Source organism: Zalophus californianus, chromosome 2 (assembly GCF_009762305.2).
Source record: "Zalophus californianus isolate mZalCal1 chromosome 2, mZalCal1.pri.v2, whole genome shotgun sequence".
NCBI lineage: Eukaryota > Metazoa > Chordata > Mammalia > Carnivora > Otariidae > Zalophus > Zalophus californianus.
In genome coordinates, this window is record NC_045596.1 from 21397264 (window position 1) to 21420780 (window position 23517).

Below are 23517 nucleotides of genomic sequence, written 5' to 3' on the forward strand. Positions count from 1 at the left end.
CTTAACTGTACTTTTTATTTTTTAGATGTTGAGTTTGATAAATTCTTTATAGATTTTGGATACTAGCCCTTTATCCTATATGTCATTTGCAAATATCTTGTCCCATCCCGTAGGTTGCCTTTTAGTTTTGTTGATTGTTTCCTTCACTGTGCAGAAGGTTTTTATCTTGATGAAGTCCTAATAGTTCATTTTTGCTTTTGTTTCCCTTGCCCCTGGAGACACATGTAGTAAGAAGTTGCTACAGCCAAGCTCAAAGAAGTTGCTGCCTGTGTTCTCCTCTAGGATTTTGGTGTTTCCTGTCTCATATTTAGGTCTTTCATCCATTTTTAGTCTATTTTTGTGTATGGTGTAAAAAGTGGTCCAATTTCATTCTTCTGCATGTCACTGTCCAGTTTTTCCAACACCATTTGTTAAAGAGACTGTCTTTTTTCCATTGGATATTCTTTCCTGCTTTGTCGAAGATTAGTTGACCATAGAGTTGTGGGTTACCATTTCTGAATTCTCTATTCTGTTCCATTGATCTATGTGTTTGTTTTTGTGCCAGTACCATACTGTCTTGATGATTACAGCTTTGTAATAGAGCTTGAAGTCCAGGATTGTGAGGCCACCAGATTTTCTTTTCTTTTTCAACATTCCTTTGATTACTCAGAGTCTTTTCTGGTTCCCTACAAATTTTAGAATTATTTGTTCTAGCTCTATAAAAAATGCTGGTGTTATTTTGGTAGGGACTGCATTGAATGTGTTAGATAGCTTTGGGTAGTATACACATTTTAATAATATTTGTTCTTCCAGTCCATGAGCATGGAAGGTTTTCCATTTCTTCATATTTTCTTCAGTTTCTTTCATAATCTATCGTTTTCAGAGTACAGATATTTTACTTCTTTGGTTAGTTTTATTCCTAGGTATCTTACAGTCTTGGTACAATTGTAAATGGGATTGATTGCTTGATTTCTCTTTCTGCTTCTTCATTATTGGTGCATAAAAATGCAACAGATTTCTGTACATTGATTTTATATCCTATGACTTTGCTGAATTCCTCTATGAGTTCTAGCAATTTTTTGGTGGAGTCTCTCAGGTTTTCTACATTGATTATCATGTCGTCTGCAAAGAGTAAAAGTTTGACTTCTTCCTTGCCTATTGGATGCCTTTTATTTCTTTTTGTTGTCTGATTGCTGAGGCTAGGACTTCAAATACTGTGTTGAACAACAATGATGAGAATGGACATCCCTGATGTGTTCCTGGCTTTAGGGGAAAAGCTCTCAGTTTGTCCCCATTGAGGATGATATTAGCTGTGCATTTTTCATATATGGCCTTTGTGATGTTGAGGTATGTTCTTTCTATCCCTACTTTCTTGACAGTTTTTATCAAGAAAGGATGCTGTATTTTGCCGAATGTGTTTTCTGCATCTTTTGAGAGGATCATATGGTTCTTATCTTTCCTTTTATTAATGTGATGTATCACATTAATTGATTTGCGAATATTGAATCACCCCTGCAGCCCAGGAATACATCCCATTTGATCATGGTAAATAATCCTGTTAATGTACTGTTGGATTCAATTAGCTAGTATCTTGTTGAGAATTTTTGCATCCGTGTTTATCAGGGACATTGGTCTATAATTCTCCTTTTTTAGTGGGATCTTTGTCTAGTTTTGGGATCAAGGTAATGCTGGCCTCATAGAATGGGTTTGGAAGTTTTCCTTCCTTTTCTCTATATATTTTTTGGAATAGCTTCAGAAGAAGCAGTATTAATTCTTCTTTAACTGTTTGGTAGTATTCCTCTGGGAAGCCATCTGGCCCTGGGCTCTTGTTTGTTGGGAGATCTTTTATTACTGATTCAATTACTTTGCTGGTCATGGATCTGTTCAGGTTTTCTATTTCTTCCTGCTTCAGTTTTGATTGTTTATCCAAGTAATTTATCCATTTCTTCCAGATTGCCCAATTTGTTGGCATGTAATTGCTCATAATATTCTCTTATAATTGTTTGTATTCCTTTGGTATTGGTTGTAATATCTCCTCTTTCATTCGTGATTTTATTTATTTGGGTTCTTCCTCTTTTCTTTTTTATAAGTCTGGCTAGGGGTTTGTCAATTTTTGTTAATTCTTTCAAAGAACCAGCTCCTAGTTTCATTTATCTGTTTTTATTTATTTGTTTTTAACTTCTGTATCATTTATTTCTGTTGTAATCTTAATGATTGCCCTTCTGCTGGTTTTAGGCTTTATTTGCTGTTCTTTTTTTTCAGCTCCTTTAGATGTAAGGTTAGGTTGTGTATTTGAGACTTTTCTTGCTTCTTGAGGAAGGCCTGTATTGCTATATATTTACCTCTTATGACTGCCTCTGCTGCATTCCAAAGGTTTTGGAATGTCATGTTTTTGTTTTCATTTTCATTTGCTTCCATGTATTTTTTTTAATTTCTTTTTTAATTTCCTGGTTAACCCATGTAGGATGTTCTTTGACCTCCGCATATTTGCGGTCTTTCCAAATTTTCTATGACTTCAAGTTTTATAGCGTGGCCTCAAAATACCCTTGGTATAATCTCAGTCTTTTTGTACTGGTTGAGGCTTGATTTGTGACTCAATATGTGATCTATTGTGGAGATTGTTTCATGTGCACTCAAAAAGAATGTGGATTCTGCTGCTTTAGGATGAAATACTCTGAATATACCTGTTAAATACATCTGGCCCAGTGTGTCATTCAAAGCCATTGTTTCCTTGTTGATCTTCTGCTTAGATGATTTGTCCATTGCTGTGAGTGGGGTGTTAAAGTCCCTTACTATTATTGTATTATTATCAATGTGTTTCTTTAAGTTTGTTATTGATTTATATATTTGGTTGCTCCCAAGTTGGGGACATAAATATTTACAGTTGTTAAATCTTTTGTTGGATAGACCCCTTTATTATGATATAGTGCCCTTCTGCATCTATTACAGTCTTTCTTTTAAAATCTAGTTTGTCTAAGTATGGCTACTCCAGCTTTTTTTTGATGTCCACTAGCATGATAGATGGTTCTCTACCCCCTCACTTTCAATCTGGAGGTGTCTTTGGGTCTAAAATGAGTCTTTTGTAAGCAGCATGTCGATGGGTCTTATTTTTTATCCATTCTGACACCCGATGTTCTTTGATTGGAGATTTAGTCCTTTACATTTAGAGTAATTATTGATAGATATGAATTTAGTGCCACTGTATTACCTATAAAGTCACTTTTCATGTAGATTGTCTGTGTTCCTTTCTAGTCTTTGTTGCTTTTGGCCTCTCTTTCCTGCTCAAAGGGTCCCCTTTAATATTTCTTGCAAAGCTGGTTTAGTATTCATGAACTCCTTTAGTTTTTGCTTGTCTTGGAAACTCTTTATCTCTCCTTCCATTCTGGATGCCAGCCTTGCTGGATATAGTATTCTTGGCTGCATGTTTTTCCCATTTGGCATGTTGAATATATCATGCTACTTTTTTCTGGCCTGCCAAGTTTCTGTGGACAGGTCTGCTGCTAACCTTATGTGTCTACCCTTGTAGGTTAAGGACCTTTTGTCCCTAGCTGCTTTCAGAATTCTCTCTTTATCTTTGTATTTTGCAAGTTTCACTATGATATGTCTTGGTGTTGACCAGTTTTTGTTGATTTTGAGGGGGGTTCTCTGGGCCTCTTGGACTTGAATGCCTGTTTCCTTCCCCCGATTAGGGAAGTTCTCAGCTATAATTTGTTCAAATAAACTTTCTGTCCCTTTCCCCCACTCTTCTTCTTCTGGGACTCCTATGATATGGATATTATTGTGCTTTGTGGAATTGCTGAGTTCCCTAAATCTGTATTCATGATCTAATAGTTTTCTTTCACTCTTCTTTTCAGCTTCATTATTTTCAATAATTTTATCTTCTGTATCAACTGTTAATTCCTCTGCTTCTTCCATCTGTGTTGTGATTACATTCGTCAGTTTTGCATCTCAGTTTTGGTATTTTTTAGTTCATCATGACTACTTTTTAGGTCTTTTATCTCCTCAGCAAGGTGTCTTTTATACTTCTTTCAAGCCTGGCTAATATTCTTATGAGTTTTGTTCTAAATTCTTAATCAGGTATATTGCTTATATCTGTTTTGAGCAAATCTTTGGCTGTGATTTCTTCTTGATCTTTACTTTGGGGAGAATTCCTCCATTTTGTCATTGTCTAGGTTTCTGTCTTTTGCATGTTATGTTTACTGCTCCTAAGAGTAATACTATATTAAGGAGGGGGTCATACCTTGTCCAGGGTCTGGCACTTCAGGAAGTGTTTCTGTGTGTACTCTGCTAATGTGTTTTGGCTGCCCTTTCCCACAGGTCAGTCCTCTGCAGAGTTCCTCCTTGCTTGCTGTGGGAAGTGTTTGGACCTTTAACTGGGTGTGCCTTGATTTGTTTGTTAAGATAAGCCTGAAACAAACAAACAAACAAACCCTGATCAAGATAAAAGGAAAAGGAACAGAAAAGAAACAAACAGACAAAATACTATAAGCCTGATTCCAAAGGAAAAAAAAAGAATAGGAAAAAAAAACAGCCTGATCCAAAAAACAAGAAAAGGAAACAAACAAACATACAAACAAATGAACAAAAAACTATAAACCTGATTCCAAAGAAGAAAGGGGGGAAAAACAAAACAAAACAAAACAAAAGCCTGGTCCTATTTTCACCAGAACTGAAACTGATGCTTTAGAGCACTCTGTGATCATTCGACTTGACACTTGCAGAGGGCCTGTGTTCGTCCTCTGGGGGAGAGGCCTGCTGCACTGGCTCACAGTCAGACCTGCCCTAGGAAAAATGCCCATACCAGGCATAGGGGGGTGGGGTTTGTTGTAAGCAACTCCAGCCTTCACTGGGGGCACTGTGTTTCTCTCTGAAGTCTGATGGTGCTGGTGGGTGAGGGGGTGTGTGTGGGGGGAAGATGGCATCACCCTTCTCTTTCTTCCCCCAGGGAGGGGAACTCAGGGGTGCTGTTGTTCAGAAAGCTCTTATAGAAAAGCGAACAGTCTCCCCTCCTGTGTCCCAGGCTTCTGTCAGATTCCTGCCCTCAATCTGTCTGTGCCCAAGCCAAAGTTCTCCTGTGTTTTATCTCTGGCATGGCTGGGGTTCAAAACTTGAAATCTTAAAGGACCTAACAAGGCGTGGACCTACTTCCCTCCCCTGGAGGAGAGCCTCACAGTGCTGTGCCTGGCACTGCTCTGTCTCAGAAAAGCGGCTGCAGGGCCACACAGGTGCCTGGAGTCTATGATCACAGCGAAAAACTGTGATCAGGTTTTCTGCCCTCCAAGTGAGCTTCTGTCCCAGGCTGTTGAACAGTCACTCAGCGGCACCTGATGGGCCTTTTGTCCTTGGAGAGGCAATATACCCTCTTCCAAATGTACTCCAGGAAGGGGCATGTTCTCTCCCAGTGTGATCCAGGGGATCCCCACACCACAGCGTCTTGCAGGAACCCTCCCCACTGCTCTTTCCCCCTCTCTCCCTGACTTCTCTCCATGTAAAGGGCTCCCTTCCCTCCACGGCCTGGTGGTTTTTCCCTACCCCAGTTCACGACTCTGAACCTTGCATCTCCCTCTGATTGTGCAGATTGTTAAACTTCAAATTGATTTCCTAGTTGTTCAAAATGATTTGATGTTGGTCTAGCTGTGTTTGAGGGACGAGGCAAGCCCAGGGTCTCCCTGTCACTTGGCCATCTTAACTCTCACCCTAGTTTAGAGTTTCTAAGCTAGAAAACCACTTGAAGAAGAGAGTTTTATTAAATGGTTAGTTGACCTAGAACTCTGTAGCTTCTTTTAACCCTGAAATTCTGTGATTCTTCAGACACAGAAAAATGAAGTCCAGGATTTGCATGATGGCATAGTGAGAAGTGGAGAGGATGGGGTCTCTTTAAAGGGAGTTAAAAGATCCTTGGAACCCCTGTTTTAGACCTTGCTATGCCCTGGTTAGTACTTCATGCAGTATTTAGTCTCAGGTTACCTCCCAGCTTCTTGGACTCAGTCACAACATCAGCCACTTTGCTTCTCGTTTTCTTTACTTACCAGATTTAGAAATTTAAGATTGCCAGTGGCCAGTGCTTTGGATTAAGACTGTTCTGGTGGAAGTAGAAAGAAACTGAATTTGTGTGTGTGTGTGTGTGTGTGTGTGTGTGTGTGTGTGTGTCAAGGGCAGCGGGAGCAAAGATGGTCATGTGTTTTTAGAGTGCAGAATGGTGGAGGATGTCAGAAATATCAACATAAATGAGTGAAGAATATATGCAGGGTAATGTAACACTTGCTGGATTTTATATATATATTAATATATAAATATATATAATATATAAATGTATATATATCGTATATATATTAAAGATTTTACTTATTTGACAGAGAGAGTAAGCACAAGCAGGGTGAGTGGAGGCAGAGGGAGAGGGAGAAGCAACCTCCCCACTGAGCAGAGAGCCTGATGGACTTGATCGCAGGACTCTGGGATCATGACCTGAGCGAAAGGCAGATGCTTAACCAGCTGAGCTACCCAGGCACCCCTGGATTATATTTTTTATCATATTTTTACCAGCTCTTATAGTGAGTTAGAGGTGTTTTGTTTAAAGAAAGGGTTAAATTTTGTTGTAGATTTTTAAAAAAACCTTTACTTCCAGGCACTCCCTCCCTGCTAGTCTTTTACGTTTAGTCCATTGTCAGCTGGATACCTCATATTTTATAACACAACTTCAATTTACACTGGACTTCCCAACTAAAAATAACTTTGAAAGTTTTTTTATTTAAGTTTCACAATAACCTAGTTCAGGTATTACCTTCCCTATTAAATAAAGAACACTGAGATACAAGTCAAATGACTTGTATACTTGTATATATTATACTAAGATAATAAATAAAAGAGAGAGATAATTCAAAATCTTGTGATGCCAAATCCTGTCCTCATTTAGTCCCAAATAGTTTTAAAATCTTTTATACCCAAGGACTCAGAAAATGTCCTATTTATTTAAAAATTCTTAATTTAAAAAATATATTAAGAAGCACCACTCTTTCAAATGCTTTGTTGTTATATTAAATACTTCATAATCCACTGTTATGCTTCCAAGTTAACTTGTCTCTAGAGAAGTCCCAGGAAAAAATGCTGTTGCTTTCATCATCTTCATATATTAGAGACACTTGTAACTGTGTCATTGATGAGGAAGGATATAATTCTGCGCTGGTCTTTCAAAATATTTGGGTTTGCACATGTGCGTTCATATTTCATTGTGCAAGTGAGGGTACTCCTGCAGGGGGTAGGCAGAGCACAGGTGCATCTGCTCAGAGAGGCTCCCTTCATGGTATACTGCACTGATGTGGGACAAGTGAGCCATCATGTGGTAGTAATATCCATGATATGTGTAGTTCTGAGAGTCATAAGCATCAGAAGCTCTTTGTCTGATTTTGTATTTATGATAACTAATATCAGTGATTTGTTTTTTTTTTAAAGATTTTATTGATTAATTGATTGATTTAGAGAATGAGTGGGAGAAGAGGCAGAGGGAAAAGGAGAGAAAGAATCTCAAATAGACTCCAGGCTGAGTGTGGGGTCTGACACAGGGCTCAATCCCACAACCCTAAGATCATGACCTGAGCTGAAATCAAAAGTTGGACGCTTATCTGACTGAGCCACTTAGGCGCCCCTTCAATGATTTGTTTTCAAAATAAAATTTCCAAGTACTCCTCTTTCGATTTCCCACAGCAGTTTAATTTGGGAGTGTGCTGAGATTGCCAAGAAGGCTATTAAAAGTGCAACAACTTATCTCTGTGAATCAAGACTTCTTCTTTATGTTGAGCAACCAAAACCAAATACAAAAACAGATTGGATATTGAGGCTATATCATAATAAAGCTATGTGCTTATAATGTAATTATACCTTAGTCAATGAGAGAATACTTATTTTCATTGTCTACTAATATCACTTTCAATATGTTTCATATAGTAGATTTTTTTTATAGTAGGATTTTTAATTGGGTTCAGATTTCATTTGAAAAAAGCGTTATGCTGCTGAAACATGTTTGAAAACTGCCTTACCATGTTGTCCTCCTGTCACTGGCCTGCTTTTGATTTTCAAATTTCTCAATTTTCTTTTTTGAGAGACTGTGAGTGGGGGGATGGGGCAGAGGGGGAGAGAGGGAATCTCAAGCAGGCTCCATGCTCGGCGCAGAGCTCAATATGGGGCTCAATCCCATGACCCTGAGATCGTGACCTGAGTTGAAATCAGGAGTCGGATGCCCAGCTAACTGAACCACCCAGGTGCCCCAAATTTCTCAAGATTTTTATAATAACATTGATGATTATGAATTTGGTTTGCCTTTGATTAAAAAATATATCTAGGAGGTCTAGCAACCTTAAAATATTGAAAATGTTTAGAAGGAATAACCAATTTTTTCTCTTGAAATTCTTTTAATTATGCCACCTCAGAGTCATTTCCAAATACAGACTTAGTAAGAGAAAACCTGTTTCCTTTTGCTTTGATACTTTTGAATAATGAGCAAGGTTTTGCCGCTTTTACAATCCTAGGAATAACAGACCGGAAACCGGTCTCCTTAGTTAAAAATAACTTTTATAAAGTTCCTTGTTTATTTGGGTGAAAATTGGATAAAAAGGATAGCACATGGTTTGATCAATATAATTTTGTCAAGCAACAATTAATACTGAGTCCGTGCCTGCGAGGCAAAAATGAAGTCATGGCCCTTTGAATTTAAGAGTCAAAAAGAAGAATAGGTGAGCTGAAAATGACAATATAATCTGATGAGTGCTGTACCAGAGGAACCGAGTGTACTATCTTTGTAGGTAAGTGGTAGAGACAAACTGAGAAAGGAGGCGGTATTTGAGGGATGTCTTGGAAGCTAGTAGGTATTTGCCAGGGTGGTGAGGGAGCACTTGCATCTGAAGAGCAACATGAACAAAAGCCTGGAACCCTTAAAATATTTAACAGTTGGGGGAATCAGTGAATGTAGTCCACTGCGACTAAATAGGAGGGTGTCTTGGGGGGAGGAGGTGTGACAAAAGACAGGATGTTGTTAGCTTGGTGGAAGAGCAGCTGATGAATTTGGAAAGATAACTTGGTCTGCACTGTGAAGGGCCAAGTGTGCCTTGTTGAAAAATTTAGATTTCTTGTTTATGCTATTGAGATTTGCAGTTAGGAAAGCCTTGTGTTTCAGGAAGAAAATGCTGGAGGATGGATTATTAAAGGGAGAAATTGGTTCATTTACTCAATAAACATTTACTGATCACCTACGGTGTGAAAGTAACTATTCTAAGCACTTGAGCCATAACAGTGAGCAGAAAGACAAAGATATCTGTTTTAGTGGAGTTTATCACTTCTAATGTAGGATGGTAGAAAATATACCAATAAACATAGTAAATACATTAATCATATGGCGTATAAGGAGGTAATAAATGGTAAGAAAGAAGAAAAACTAGACTAAGGGAGGTAAAAATGCCAGGTGGGGAGTAGCTGCAGTTTGAATAAATTGGCAAGATGTATGGTTCGGAAGCTGTTACAGTGATCCAAATGAGAAATGATGAGGATTTAGGCTTAAGTGTGGGACTTTAGAATGGAGAGAAGGAATAAATTGGGAAACATATTTTTCCTTTTCCTTTTTGATAGCTTTTTATTGTAAAATAAAACATTCTAGTATAATACAAACCTGTAATGTCATCAATTATAAGATGAATGACATTGTAACAACCACCCTGGTAAAAAAATGAAACTTTGCCAGCCAAACCAGAAACCCCTCCATTTGCCCCACCCCAATCACAAACTCCTTTCTCCCAAGCAGCCTGATTTTTATGGTAATCACTTTCCTGCATTTTTTAATAGTTTTATTGACCGAATATATATCCCTCACATGAAGACACTCTAACTTGGTCTTGCCAATTAAAAAGTTAAAAAAATTTTTTTAATTTTTAAACTTTTTTAAAGATTTATCTATTTGAGATTGAGAGAGAGAGAGCTCGCGTGAACAGGAGTCGGCAGAGGAGCAGAGGGGAGGGAGAGGGAAGGGGAAAGAATCTCAAGCGGACTGAGCATAGAGCCTGGCTTGGGGCCAGTCCTACAACTCTGAGATCATGACCTGAGCCAAACCAAAAGTCAGTTGCTTAACCGACTGAGCCACCCAGGCACCCCTAAAGAAGTTTTTTTGATATGTCTTTTTAAATCTACAGGTTTTCTCTCCTTCCATTTGTTTTCCTTACACTTTATGAGCTAAAGAACAGAGCCATTTGACCTTTGGTATATCTCATATCATGGGTTTTTCTGATTGCACCCTCATGGTGCAGCTTAACATGTTCCTCTGTCCTTTGTATGGCTTGTAAATTGACAGCTGGACCAGGGTCTTGGTCAGACTGAGGTGTCATCCCTTTGGCCATGACTGTTGGCAAGTGGAGTGCTCTTTTGTTAAGAAGCACATAATATCTGGTTTTCTTTTGCATTGTTAACAGCTGTTTCTTCTCAATGCCTAGAATTAGTAATTTATTAGGGGCTGCAAAATGGTGATATTCTAATTATATCACATCTGTTTTAGTTATTAGCTGGAATACTTTTATCAAGAGAATTTCCCCTTATCTATTATTTAGTTACCCTGTGATGCAGTTTCTGTAGGAAAGGCAAGATACATGCCTTTTCCTTTATTTACTGGTTTTCAAGGTAATGCATTGGTTCTTTGTCATCCTCAATTTTTATTACTCTATCAGTATTTTCTCCTCATTATGGCCTCGTTTGGAAAGAGGGCGCTGGTTAGTCAGTGTCAAGAATTCATAGGTGCTAGGCTGCCACAGTCTCTTCACACCTCATCTGCTATCTTTAGTTAGGCAAAACCCCTCCAAGTTTTAGCTCCTGTTCTAAAATTGGCTTTTCATATGTTCCAGTGAAAACAGTGTTGGCTATTTTGGGGTTCCTCCTGTTTTCACATCCATCACATATCCCACTGCTTCCTTTTGCTTTTTCCTGCACAAATGCTAATACCATACAGGTCTGTGGCTGTTGGTTTGTCCCTAGCTGTTTGTATTTTAACTTTATCATCCCCAAGTTTTATAAATGTTTTCCATGGGATTTTGGTTTTCCTATTCGGTTGCTTGGTTTGTTTTTATGTGGAAATCAGGGAGATTAAAAAATAAAACAAAAAACTACGCAAACCAAAAAATAACTCACTGCCTCCAAAGCCATCTTCCCAGAAAGAGGTGGAATCTTTGAGGAGTTAGAGTGAAATTAAGAATAACTGAAGTTTCTGACTTAGAAGATCTAGTGCATGTTAATTTCACTGATGAAGATTAAAAAATAGAAGAGAAGGAACAAAGTATGAGTGGAAGATAAGATCAATTTTTGATTTCTTAGGTTTGAAATGCTTATCATGAGTTATCCTAAAATTACTGCCTTCTTAAGAAATAGACTTTTAGAACTTAATAGAAAGAGCTAGGTGATGAAAGATCAACACTGAAAATAATCAAAGCCATTATAAATTGGAGAAATTATTACTTTTTGTTAAAATTACAGTGTGAAAAACCAATAGGCTAGAAAGCATGCACTTAAAGATGAAGGAGACACTAATAAGTATTTGTGAACTAATAGTTTTCTGTGTTTTCCATAAATATGCACAACAAATGAAGGTTTGCATTGAGCAGCAATCTGAAGAGGAAGACACTTTTCAAAGATCTATTTATAAGGGATGCAACTGGCTTTTTTGGTCCTTAGGTGTAAATGCCACCGTATATGTTTGATATAATATTAAGAGAATGAATTTATAAAATCTGAGTATTTTTCCTACTAGGAAAATAGATATTAAATATTCATAAGATAAAAATTTAAGTATTCATAAGCTGCAAGTTTTTATATTTTGAGTAGACTGCAGTGTACCATCACAGATCCTGTATTTTAAGAGTAGATGAAAAAGTCCTCTCTCTTATGAGCTATTTAGATAATTCTAAAGTGCTCTGACTTCAAAAAGGGATTTTTAAAATAGTATGCACATCTGGACATCCTTTTTAAAATTTTCACTCGTATTAAATATCAACCCAAATGACTTACTTTTGACTTCTGTCTTTTCCTTTCTTCTTTTTCTTCTTCTTTCTAAAATTAGGCCTGTCTTCAGAGACCTGAGATTAAACTTGAATCACTAAAAGAAGATATTAAGGAATTCTTTAAAATATCAGGTTTGTAAGTTGCTTTTTTCCTCCTAATTCTTTAAGGCAAAATAAGGAAATACTTTATTTGGAGGGAATATTTTATCCTCAAACTTCCAATTACTCATTAAAAAGTGTGAAACAGTGGGTGGATAGGTTTCTATTTGATGAGAATCAGAACTTTCAGATATTTCAATAAAATGCTGCAAAAATTCAGGAACACTGTGGGAATCACTGCATTAAATTAATCAGTTTTGAATGCTGTTTACTTCCGGATCAACATACATCCTCAATGTATGAAGGATCTCCCTCTCTAAGCATTCCTCTTCTACTTTTCATTTGTGGTTTCTTTTCCTTCTACACTTTTTTCCCCTTCCTCTTTTCTATCCTTTCAAAGAAAAGAAAAGAAAATCCTAATTTCTTTTAGAGCAAGAAGAGAAGTTCCCTATTCTAACCTTTGCACACAGAAATTGAGATGTTAAGTGGTTTACTTACCCAGAAAAATTCAAGTAATTAGCAGCCAAGCTCACTGGTCTAATGGTACCTCATAATAATGTTTCTGTTGTTCAGGAGTTTACTGACTAGGTAGTTGTAACTAATTGCTTATGATCTATCTTTGTCAGGTGCTTGGCTGTTCCTTGCCCTTCCCTTGGCACATTCCTGATAGTACTAGTAGTGTGGTAGCCAGCACTGTTTTGGTGTTCATTGAGCAATGGAAGAAGGATTTCTCCCATCCTGAGAAAATGGTACAATAGTTTTACTTAAAAAATAGTGTCATACTGATAATTTTGCTACTCAGTGTTTGCCAATGGACATAGTGTATGTATAGGAAATAATTCCTTAATAACACTTACACAGCAGTTGGCAATTGATAAAATTCTTTCACGAATGAATATGATGTTAGAGTTTTAGTGAGATTAATTATAATGTATGCTTATTTTTAAAACTAACACATTCCTATATTTTATTCTTTTTTTAAAAAATAGGTTGGGAGAAGAAACTTCAGAATGCTGTTTATAGTGAGCTGAGTGTGTGAGTTTTTCCTACCTATTTTGAGATACTGTTATGTTTAGCTGTATTTACTTTGTAAGTAATGAATATAGTATTGCTGTGTACACTCGTTATATTGTTATTTTTCATTAGTATTTATATAACATTTCACATAAGTTAATACATTTAAAAATTACAGTCCTGCCTGAGAATGAACAATGAATAGGTGGGGTTTTTACCACCAAAATTTTTATATTAACAATTCATTTATCCAGTGTAGGTTAGGGAAATAAGTTACTATTTCAGATAACTGAAGCTTATCAACTTCTTTTAATTGTTGCCATTTTGGATATTACCCTTTTTCTGTCTTTATAAAGCAACCATTCTAAATATAATTACTTTTTTTTTTTGCAAAATTGGTGTCATTATTAAGAAAATCAGTGTTTTTGTTAATCTGGACTTGCCCTCAGAGTCTGTTGAGGTATATAAAACTGTCCTTATAAAGAATAAAGATCTAGAGTTAGCTTTTATAGTTTATTCAGTATTCCATTGTTCATTAGTTATTTATTGAGCACCTACCTAGCACTATGCTAGGCACTGGGAATATAGTATAGAACAAGAACTCAGTTCCTACCCTCATGGAGTTTATAGTCTAATGGAGTTCTTACGTCTTTTTTTTTTTTTTTTTTTTTTTACTGCTATCAGTGTGCCTGTGTCTTTAGCATTCTCTAGATTCTAACACTTCTGTTCCTAACTTGTCCCTTCTAATCTGCTGTTAACTGGGAAACAAGATAATCTAGTTTATCAGAACTGTTTCTAAAACAGAGACGCAGATGAAGGCCTGTGGACCTGTGCTTGGACGCACATTTTAAAAATTAGTATTTACTTCTTTGCTTGTCACCATTTTCCCAGTTGATTTATAAATTCTTAAATAATATATTTAAGTGCTATTGAAGTTGACTGTGACCATATCCCTGGTACTAGTCACCAAGGAATAGATGTTTATCATGGTAAGTAAGGTTTTAAGTGTACGATATGTATAGAGATGCCACAGGTTACTTAAATTAATATGAACATGGTGATTTTTCTCTTTGCCTATTATACAGGAAGCTTGTTAACGTTCTTTGTTTCCAATACTGGTGGAATAAAAGCATCTGGTTGTATGTAATTACAAACAGTGGCTTCTCATCTGAGGAGATTTTACGGGTGATTGCTATTTTTGTAGTCTAATCCATTCCTGAAAATTGTTCAATGAGTGAACAGTGAATGCCTTTTTACTTAATGGCAGGGACAGTATTTCATTCATTGTCTTATTTTCAGTACCTTAACAATAGACATTAAATAAATATTTTTGAATAACTTGTTGGGATTTTTGAAGGAGTAAATAATACTATCTTTTTTACTCATTTGGGTTTTGAAGAAATTGAGAAGATAAAACATAAAGGCAAGTGGGTGATCAAAATTATACTTTGATTACTGATAAAGACTAGATAAGAGGACACAGCTTAGTGCAAGAGCAAAATGAGTCCTTTAACTGAACTCCAGAATTAAATGGACTTAATCTTCCAGTTAAATAACATTGGTGAGCATGTTCAGTTTAGTACTCCAAAATTTAAAAGTTGGATAAGGCACTAAACCTCTTCTGTGGTGTAGCAAGTAAAACCCTGGAGAGAGGCCCAGAATGTGACAGTAATGGAGCTCTTTTCACAGGGAAGGACACATCCAGGGTGGAGAAGAAATGTTTCCCCTAACATAAATCAGAAGAATAAAGTGGACTTAGTATATTGTGTTGCATTTTTCACTGGCAGAAACCATTAGATGGACAAGTAGAGAGCGCAAAAAGTAAAGTTGAAGAATTCACTAGGTTAAACAGAGTAGAAAAAATACGTTCTTACCTAATAAAGGTGTAGACACATGAACTATACAGATGATACCTGAAAATTGTTCACTTCATTTTAGTAAACATGTCAAAAGAAATTTTTGTCTAATTCTTGTTTAAAGAGAGAGAAGAATTTTTGTATTCTGTTATTTACCTGAAACTTTAGTTGTAGCCTAGGTTAGTTCTTCCCACTTAAAATTGACTACTTAATTGGGGTGCCTGGGTGGCTTAGTCCGTTAAATGACCGACTCTTGGTTTCGTCTCAGGTCATGATTTGGGGGTCATGGGATCAATCTTATTTAATTATTGTTGTGTTAATATTTAATAGGCAATTTACATAATTAAATGAGCCTTTTATGTAAGCACTGTGCTAAGCACTTTAAATACATTGCCTTATGGAATGTAATCTTCACAACAACTCTATGATTGTGGAATTTATTATTATAACCATTTTGCAGAAGAGAAAACTGGGGCTCAAATTACTTAAATAGTTTACTGAAGATCATATGGCTAGTAAATGGTAGTGAATGGGTCTTGACCTCCAGCTGTTTGATACTACATCTCACGTATGTGTTTATCTTATCTCTTGCCTGGATTAAAAGTGTTATGAAACAAGAATTATATTTTATATTTCTTTTAGTACCTTCAAATAAATGGTATTGAGTCAGCAGGTAGGTAGTTATTGGGCCACCAACCAATGCTAACACACAATAAATATTTGTTGAATTGAGTATACCCAGTAGTTATTAATCCTAAACTTACTAAAAAGATTTAATTAAGACAGTCTTTACATGGAACATGCACCTTTTTTTCTGTCTTAGTTGTACTTTGTGTAGAACAGTTGATAAAGCATTAGGTTACCTATCATCCTTGAAGGAATATAAATAAACCTTTTTAAAGTCTTTCTATATAGGTATATATTATAAAAACATATACCATAGTCTACTTTTATAGTAGATAGATGCAAATATCTGCCATACTTTAGAGAGGTGTGAATGTTGAACAGTAGTGGACCAAAAATGGAAAGATTTTAGATAATGTGTACCTTTCACTAGACCACAAGATATGGTTAAGTCTTTATAGACATTCATGGCATTTGCTGGAAGAGTGTCAGGCAGTAGACCAGAGTACTTCCAAAATACTAATCATATAGTTCTTCGTTGCCTTCTTTTGAATGTTACTTTAAATGTACTTGCTATGTGTTATGCACTGAGCTAGGAATTGAGGATGATGAACAAGCTGCATAGTCTTTGCTTTCATGGAGCTTATATCTCAGTGGAGCACACACGGTTTAAGGAGGCAATTATAGTACAGTATAAGTACTATGATGAGGAAGTACGCAGAACACACAGGGCGGGCAATTAACTCACGCTGGGTACATCATGATGGCTTACCGAAGGAAACAATATTCTGATTGAGATAAAAAAGCTAAGGTAGCATTAGTCAGGGGAAGGAGTAGAGAAGAAAAGTGCTTTAGGAAGAAGGGAGCAACAAGCTTAGAGATTTAGAAGTGGAAAAGTGTGGCACATTGGAGGAGCGAAGTTGTATGGCTGAGTGGTACGGGGAAAGGGACATGGTGAAGGATGATCCCAGATATGTAGGTGGGGATGTGCTTCTCCCTCAAGGCTTGCTATCTGTCTATCAGATTGATTGATTTATTTGAGAGGGAGAACACGTGGGAGCTGCGCTGGGAGAGGGGCAGAAGGAGAGAATTTTTCAAGCAGACTCCATGCCGGGTGCAGCCTTGGGACTTGATCCCACGACTCATGAGATCATGACCTGAGCTGAAACCAAAAGTCAGCTGCTTAACCGACTGAGCCATCCAGGCGCCCCTCTAAACTTTCTTAGACTGGATCCTAAGAGCATTTGGGTGTCATTTTAGAATTTTAAGCAGAGTAGTGACATGATCATATTTGCATATTATATTCACTCACTAATGTACTGGTTATCTAGTATGTGCCGTGCATTATGCTAGACACTGGAAATGCAGTTACTGGTGAATAAGGAATACATTGCTCTTGGCTAAATAGCCAAATTGGCAAGTAGGTTGAAAATTGTATGGAAGGAGGGGAGACTGCTTAAGAACCTGTCAGATGAATACAGGCAAGAGATGTTGGTTGTCTGTCAGTGGGTGGAAAAAAGAGAAGTATTTCCAGGGACTTAAGGCACAGGAAGAGGCAGGAGTCAAGAGTGATGCACAAGTTTCTTCAACCTTCATCTCTTCATATAAAAACATGAGCTCTACAAGGACAGAATTTTAGCCTATTGTGTTTACTGATATTTCTATTACCTTAAACACTTAGTAGGTTCTTATTAAATATTTCTGAATGAATAAAAATCTAACTTGATTTGGCTTAACATTAATGATTTTTGGGTTGCTCTCTCTTCTTACCTGTTTATGGATAAACTTCTTTGTGTACTAAATAACAAGATTATCAGAAATTCTCTCAAGTTTCAATCCTAAATTTCTAAGTTTTATTAAATTTAGAAATAATTATCATTAAAATGAAGGGATTTTGAAACAATATTTAATTCTAAAGTATGGGTCCCTTACAAATGATATAATGAACAGTATGAAATATATGGTTTTTAAACTATCTTGCATATATGAAGAAATATTGAGGTATATATATCATTATTTTTTCATTTGTGAGTGGGGAAAGATTTATTTAGGTACATGGAGTACAGATTTTAGTGGAAAAAACAATTAGCTAGAAGTAATTAGTGAAACTGTTTTAAAAATTGGGTTGAACAGGTTGCTTTTTCTATTCCAGAAATGTTTCCTTTGGACAGTTGAGCATTTTACTCTTAGGTCCTGGGGTAGGTTTAATTAAGCTTGGTATGTCATAAACACTTTACATGTTGGTGTCCCACTTTGGATGAGGCATTTCTTGAAAATTCACTGTGTGTGGGGCTCCTGGGTGGCTCAGTTGATTAAGCGTCTGCCTTCGGCTCAGGTCATGATCCCAGGGTCCTGGGATCGAGCCCTGCATCGGGCACCCTGCTCAGCGGGAAGCCTGCTTCTCTCTCTCCCACTCCCCCTGCTTGTGTTCCCTCTCTCGCTGTCTCTCTCTGTCAAATAAATAAAAATAAATAAATAAAATTTTAAAAAAAGAAAGGAAAATTCACTGTGCGGTTCTTGAGTATTGGAACATGGTTGCTTTGCTGTAGGTACAAGTGTTATGACTAATTTCAGTAGGAGTTATTTGTTCTTGTGAAAGACACTGGAATCTCTAAGTAAATGTTGAACTGTTACATTTTCCTTTTGTGCTTTCTGTGATTTCATGTCACTGTGTCTCAATCATTATATTCCAACCATTCTGGCTTTTTCTGATTTTTAAACATTCCAAATGTTCCTAACTCAGGGTCCTGTGCTTGCTGCCCCTCTGCCTGAACTATTCTTTTCCTAGATCTTTATATGGTCAGCTCCTTCTCACCTATGTCTTAGTTCAAGTATTAGCTCCCCTAGATACCTACCCTTGCACATCACTTCTATCTCATTACCCTGCTTTCATTTTCTTATAGCATGTATTACTATCTGATATTGTTCTATTAATTTGTTTCTTTTTATAATTATTGACTGTCTTTCTTCACTAGAATGTTAGGTATATGAGAACAGGGGGTGTTGTCTCAATTACCACCGTATACTTAGTACCTAGAATGGCTCAAATATTTGTTGAATAAGTAAATGTTTTCTTAATAAAAACAGTGCATTTTGAATATGAATGTAAAGTTACCTAGAAAACAAGACATTAACACTTTTAAATTTTTATTAAATTCATGTATTATATATTAAAACATGGCTCTTTTAAAGATGGTATTTATATTATCATTTCAACTATGTAAAAAATATGTAATCATATGGAAAAGGAAATTGGGATAAATGAAAACAGTTGATATGTTAGCAAGTTCATGGATTTTTTTCAACCTTAAAAAATTCCTCTAAATGTTACAATATTTATATGCTAAAAATAACAGCTCTGACAATTTTTACATGAGCATTTACAAAACTAAGTAATTTTAAAATTACTTCAGATTATGAATTCAGATTATTGTGCAGTTCAACTTTTAACAAGTAAATTGCTAATCTAAAACTACAGTATTAGCAGGATAAGAAAGCTTTATCATGTTGTTGTGCCTTCTATAAACACACAAAATTGCTAACAGATATTCTATTTCATTTATGACATGGACCACAGAGGTAAGTAATTTCTAACAAAGAGAATTAATTAGTTATCAAGATAATGCACAATATTTAGCTGCCTGTTTTTATCCCTAGGTTTCCTTTACCTAGTCATCCTGCTGCACCTCCTGAACATCTGAAAGAACCTTTGGTTTACATGAGGAAAGCACAGGTTGGCTATTGTTCATTTTTAATTTTATTTTTCCATGCTAAGTTATATAATACAGAATGAAAGATCCTAATCGTCAGGAGTATATATTATTCATTATATGGAAGCCCGGGTAAGAACCAGTCCAGCGATGTGAATAGTATTTGCATGCTCTTCCTTTCTACTTTTAGCAACTAAGGAGCACACCTACTTAACTACAGTAATCCTGAAAATGTTGAGTAGAAGGAAGAAAAAATCATGTACCGTACTGGCCTGAAATTTTAAATGTGATAAAAGTATTATGTGACCGTTTATTCCTCCTGCTCTGTGATAGTAAAAGAATGAAATGGGAATGAACTGACTCACTCTTCCCTTAAAATATTGGCTTTTGAAGCCAGTGATACCGATACTGTATCTGAAACGGGTTTGTTCTCACAGCAAGCTGCTGTATACTCACTGTATTCTGTCACAGAACTCAGATGAACCTGCTACCTAAAATGGGCTGAAACAACTAAAATTCACTTTAAAAAAATAAATGATTTTATTTTCATTTTTTTAAGATTTTTAATGTTATTTATTTGAGAAAGAGAGTGAGAGAGAGAGCACAGGAGGGGGTAGGGTCAGAGGGAGAAGCAGACTCCCCGCTGAGTAAGGAGCCTGAAGGGGGGCTCGATCCCAGGACTCCGGGATCATGACCTGAGCCGTAGGCAGTCACTTAACCGACTCAGCCACCCAGGTGCCCAAAAAAGAATGATTTTTAAACAGAAAAACTGTAAAAAACTGTTAAAGTAGAAACTTAGGCCCTGTCACATGCCCCTGCCTTCTGGACCATTCACCTCAGTGTGGCCTGGCGCACCTCTGCAAGCCTTCCTCGCGCTACTGAGTGTGACTCTCTACCGCTGCCAAGGGGTTTAATGGGCACCACACAGTCGACCTTTCTCAACTGTGGTCTCAGAGATTATCATGAAAAATTTCAAATATACCCCAAAGAACTCCCATAAACCCATCACCCAGCTTCACTTGTCACAGTGGTTCGTTCTGCTCCTGAGAAAGAATCTGCTGCTTTGAGTTATCACAATCCAAGCAGTGGGTGTGGGGCAGCTTTTTTATTTTTCAACTTTTATTTTCATTTTAAAAGCTCTCAAAATCGGATGGTGAAAGGAAGCAATATAAACAAGAAACATGGAGATATTTGAGGAAATATGTAATATGTTTGTATCTCTGGGTGGTACCTTTAGGTCTAACAATCAGACAGTACTATTGATATGTCATAAAGCAAAATCATTAAATGATACATGTGTGAAAAAATTGTTCGATCTTTTGTTGTAAAGATATAAACTCAAAAAAATAAAAAGATTGGGTCTGAATATTTTTTTGGTGAAATCTGAAAATTTCCAAAGGGTTTGGAGAAAGTATCAGTTTTAGCATATTAGGTATAGGAAAGAAGATAATAAAGTTATTTTCCTATCATGATGGAAAAGAAGAGGCAAAGAGGTAAATCATAGGTCCATTCTTCAAGCCTGCTGCTAGTTGCTGAGAACGCATAGGAAGGGTAAGTGTATGTATCGTTTATAGATACATGCCACTCCTCTCTTTTCTTCCCAGACTTGCCCATTCACTCAGGGCTTGGTGCGCTGCAGCCCGTGGGCCAGATCTGCCCTGCCACCTGCTTTTGTACAGCAGGCAAGCTAAGAATATTTTCTTTACATTTGCAACTGGGAGAAAAGCCAAAAGAAGAATAATATCTGTGACCCGTGAAAATTATAGGAATTAATAAAATACCTTTTATTGGGAAATAGTCTCATTCATTTATTTACATATTGTCAGTGGGTGCTTTTGCACTGCAATGTCAGAGGTTAGTAGTTGCATAGAGACCGTATGACCCGCAAAGTCTAAAATATTTGCCGTTTGTCTTTTCACAGGAAGCTTGTCAATCCCTGCACCACATTATTCATTCTTTAAGAGCAGGGACTGTGTTTTTTTATCCTCGGCATCCAGCACAGTGCTTAGCCCATGGAACAGGATTTGTTGAAATAATTGATTCTTTAACTGTGGTCACACTAAATACCTCCTCTGCCAGTTAGTGTCTGCCTGTCTTCTTTCATTTGCTCTTCCTGAGTCATCTAGTTCTTAAGCTCCCTGTTGTATTGGGCAGTTGGCTCACTTTGTAGTCCGGATGGCATAACTCCCGTTCCAGCAGTGTGCTCCCTGGCACCTCATTGTCTCTTGCCGCATTAGACTTCTGTTCTGTCTGCCATTCCAGTCGTCAGCCTAAGCCTACCTCTGTCATCTATTTTCTTCTCCCAGAATGTGGAATTACTTAGGAAAGTCACATGAATTCTATGTTTACCCTCAGTTTAGTCTAAATCCATTTCTTTGTCTTTCAGTGGATTCATTTTACTGCCTGTCAGTCCTTTTATTATTATTCATCATGCGTTATCTGCTTTCCAGTTAGGTTTTCCCAGTTTTTCACGCTTGTGTAGCCCCTAATTCTACCTCTCTCTCATTTTAAACATTTAAATATTTTTAACGTTCGCCACTTCGTTTATTAAGAACATTCAGGTCCTCTCATTCAGGTTTCCACAGCTTCCCTCTTCTTTGCCGCCTCATCTTTTTTTGCCTCTAATCCTCTATAATCAACTATCTACTGTACATTTCTTCTGTGAGGTCAAACTCAATATGTCAAAAACTGAGTTTATTGTGTTATTCCTAAAATGAGCATCTCCTCCTGACCTTCCTATTTCTATTAATTCATCATTACTATAGTAATTTATACTTGAAATATCTTTGGTCTCTGTTTTCCATGTCCAAATAGTCATTAAGTTCTGTAAGTTATTTCTTCCCATAGTCTTACAGCCTTTTCGTCCTTTTTTATTATCAAGGCCATTACCATGGTGATCATAGCGATGATGAGGAGGACGACTGCCTTTTATTGAGTGCTAACTTTGTTTCAGACATTAACTCGCATCCTGATTTTCAACTTGTCTCCCTCCCCATCGTCATATGTACTCTTGTTACAATTAACTTTAGCTGCAAGTGGGTGAAACCTTACAACGTATCTCACTGCCTTCTCCCAAGTCTTCAGTGACTACGAATGCCTAACAAGTTCCTTTTCCAAAGTGCAACATTTAAGGATTTTTACTGTTTGTCCCTAGCTTCCCCTTCTACCTTATCAATCTTTGCTCTCTTATAACTGTCCTATGTGCCCTTCCAAGGGAATCGTTGTGCCTTTCCCTCTTGCATCTTTTAACACTTTTCTTATTTTGTTTTCTTGTCCCGGAAAGCTCTTTCTGCCTGCTTAGCATTATGAAAATCCATCTATTTTGTGAGGGTCAGCTCAGATGACATCTCTTCTCTGTGATAGTTACCATCCCTGTTGAAAAGAATCTCTCCCTGTTTTGGACTCTTGTAGCACACTGTCATTTTATGGTTCTTATCACAAATTGCATTCTATTATAGCAATCTCTATGTACATCTTTTTGACTTTTGTTATAAGCCTCTTGAAAGCAGTAACAATTTAAAAACATTTTTTATACCCATTACATCTAACATACTGACCTTTATGTAGCAAGAACTTAGGAAGTTTATGTCAAATTAATGATAATTATTAATTATTGGTGTAGGAAATAATTTAGTTCAGTACTCCTTGATATTATTATATCACTGTGGACTCATGGATGTTTATTTTATACTTTGGGTTTCAGTTCAATACTCCTTAGATGTTAATACCTGACCAGTACTTCAATACCTTGCCATCTCTTCTACCAATTATTGTGATATTCATTTAAAAGATCTTTACTGAATGCCTGCTAAAAGACTCTCTACTATGTGCTATGAAGATTCAGAAATAAATTAGATATGGGGCACCTGGGTGGCACAGTCAGTTAAGCATCTGACTCTTGGTTTCAGTTCAGGTCATGATCTCAGGGTTGTGAGATCGAGCCCCATGTTGGGCTCCGTGCTCAACGTGGAGTCTGTTTGGGTTTCTCTCTCTGTCTCCCTCTGCCCCTCTCCCCAGCTCGCTCTCCCCCTCTCTCTCTCCCAAGTAAATAAATAAATCTTAAAAGAAAGAAAAAAATTAGATAAAGATTCCACCTATGGGTAACTCATGGTTTAATCATTGAAAGAAGACATGGGCATAAATAGTTGTAATGTAAGGTAGAAAGTGCTATGTGCTGTGGGGGAGGTGGCCAAAACATTCTGTAGGAGCACT

General features: G+C 36.9%; 1 protein-coding gene across 12 annotated transcripts in view; it reads left to right on the forward strand.

Annotated features, from left to right (window-relative positions):
- TBC1D19 (TBC1 domain family member 19) overlaps positions 1–23517 on the forward strand; it is a 196658-nt gene that overhangs the window by 17842 nt on the left and 155299 nt on the right. For 6 of the 12 annotated variants that reach the window (XR_003520789.2, XR_003520788.2, XR_003520790.2 and 3 more), the window contains 3 exons: positions 12062–12134; positions 13091–13136; positions 19253–19328. Coding sequence is in view for 8 of the 12 variants with exons in the window: in XM_027598894.2 (XP_027454695.1) it covers positions 12062–12134; positions 13091–13136; positions 19253–19328 (195 nt within the window). In the remaining 4 variants the exon portion in view is untranslated. Of the gene's footprint in view, positions 1–12061; positions 12135–12727; positions 12851–13090; positions 13137–19252; positions 19329–23517 lie in introns of all 12 variants that reach the window. The other 6 variants (XM_027598901.2, XM_027598903.2, XM_027598900.2 and 3 more) reach the window with 3 other exon arrangements.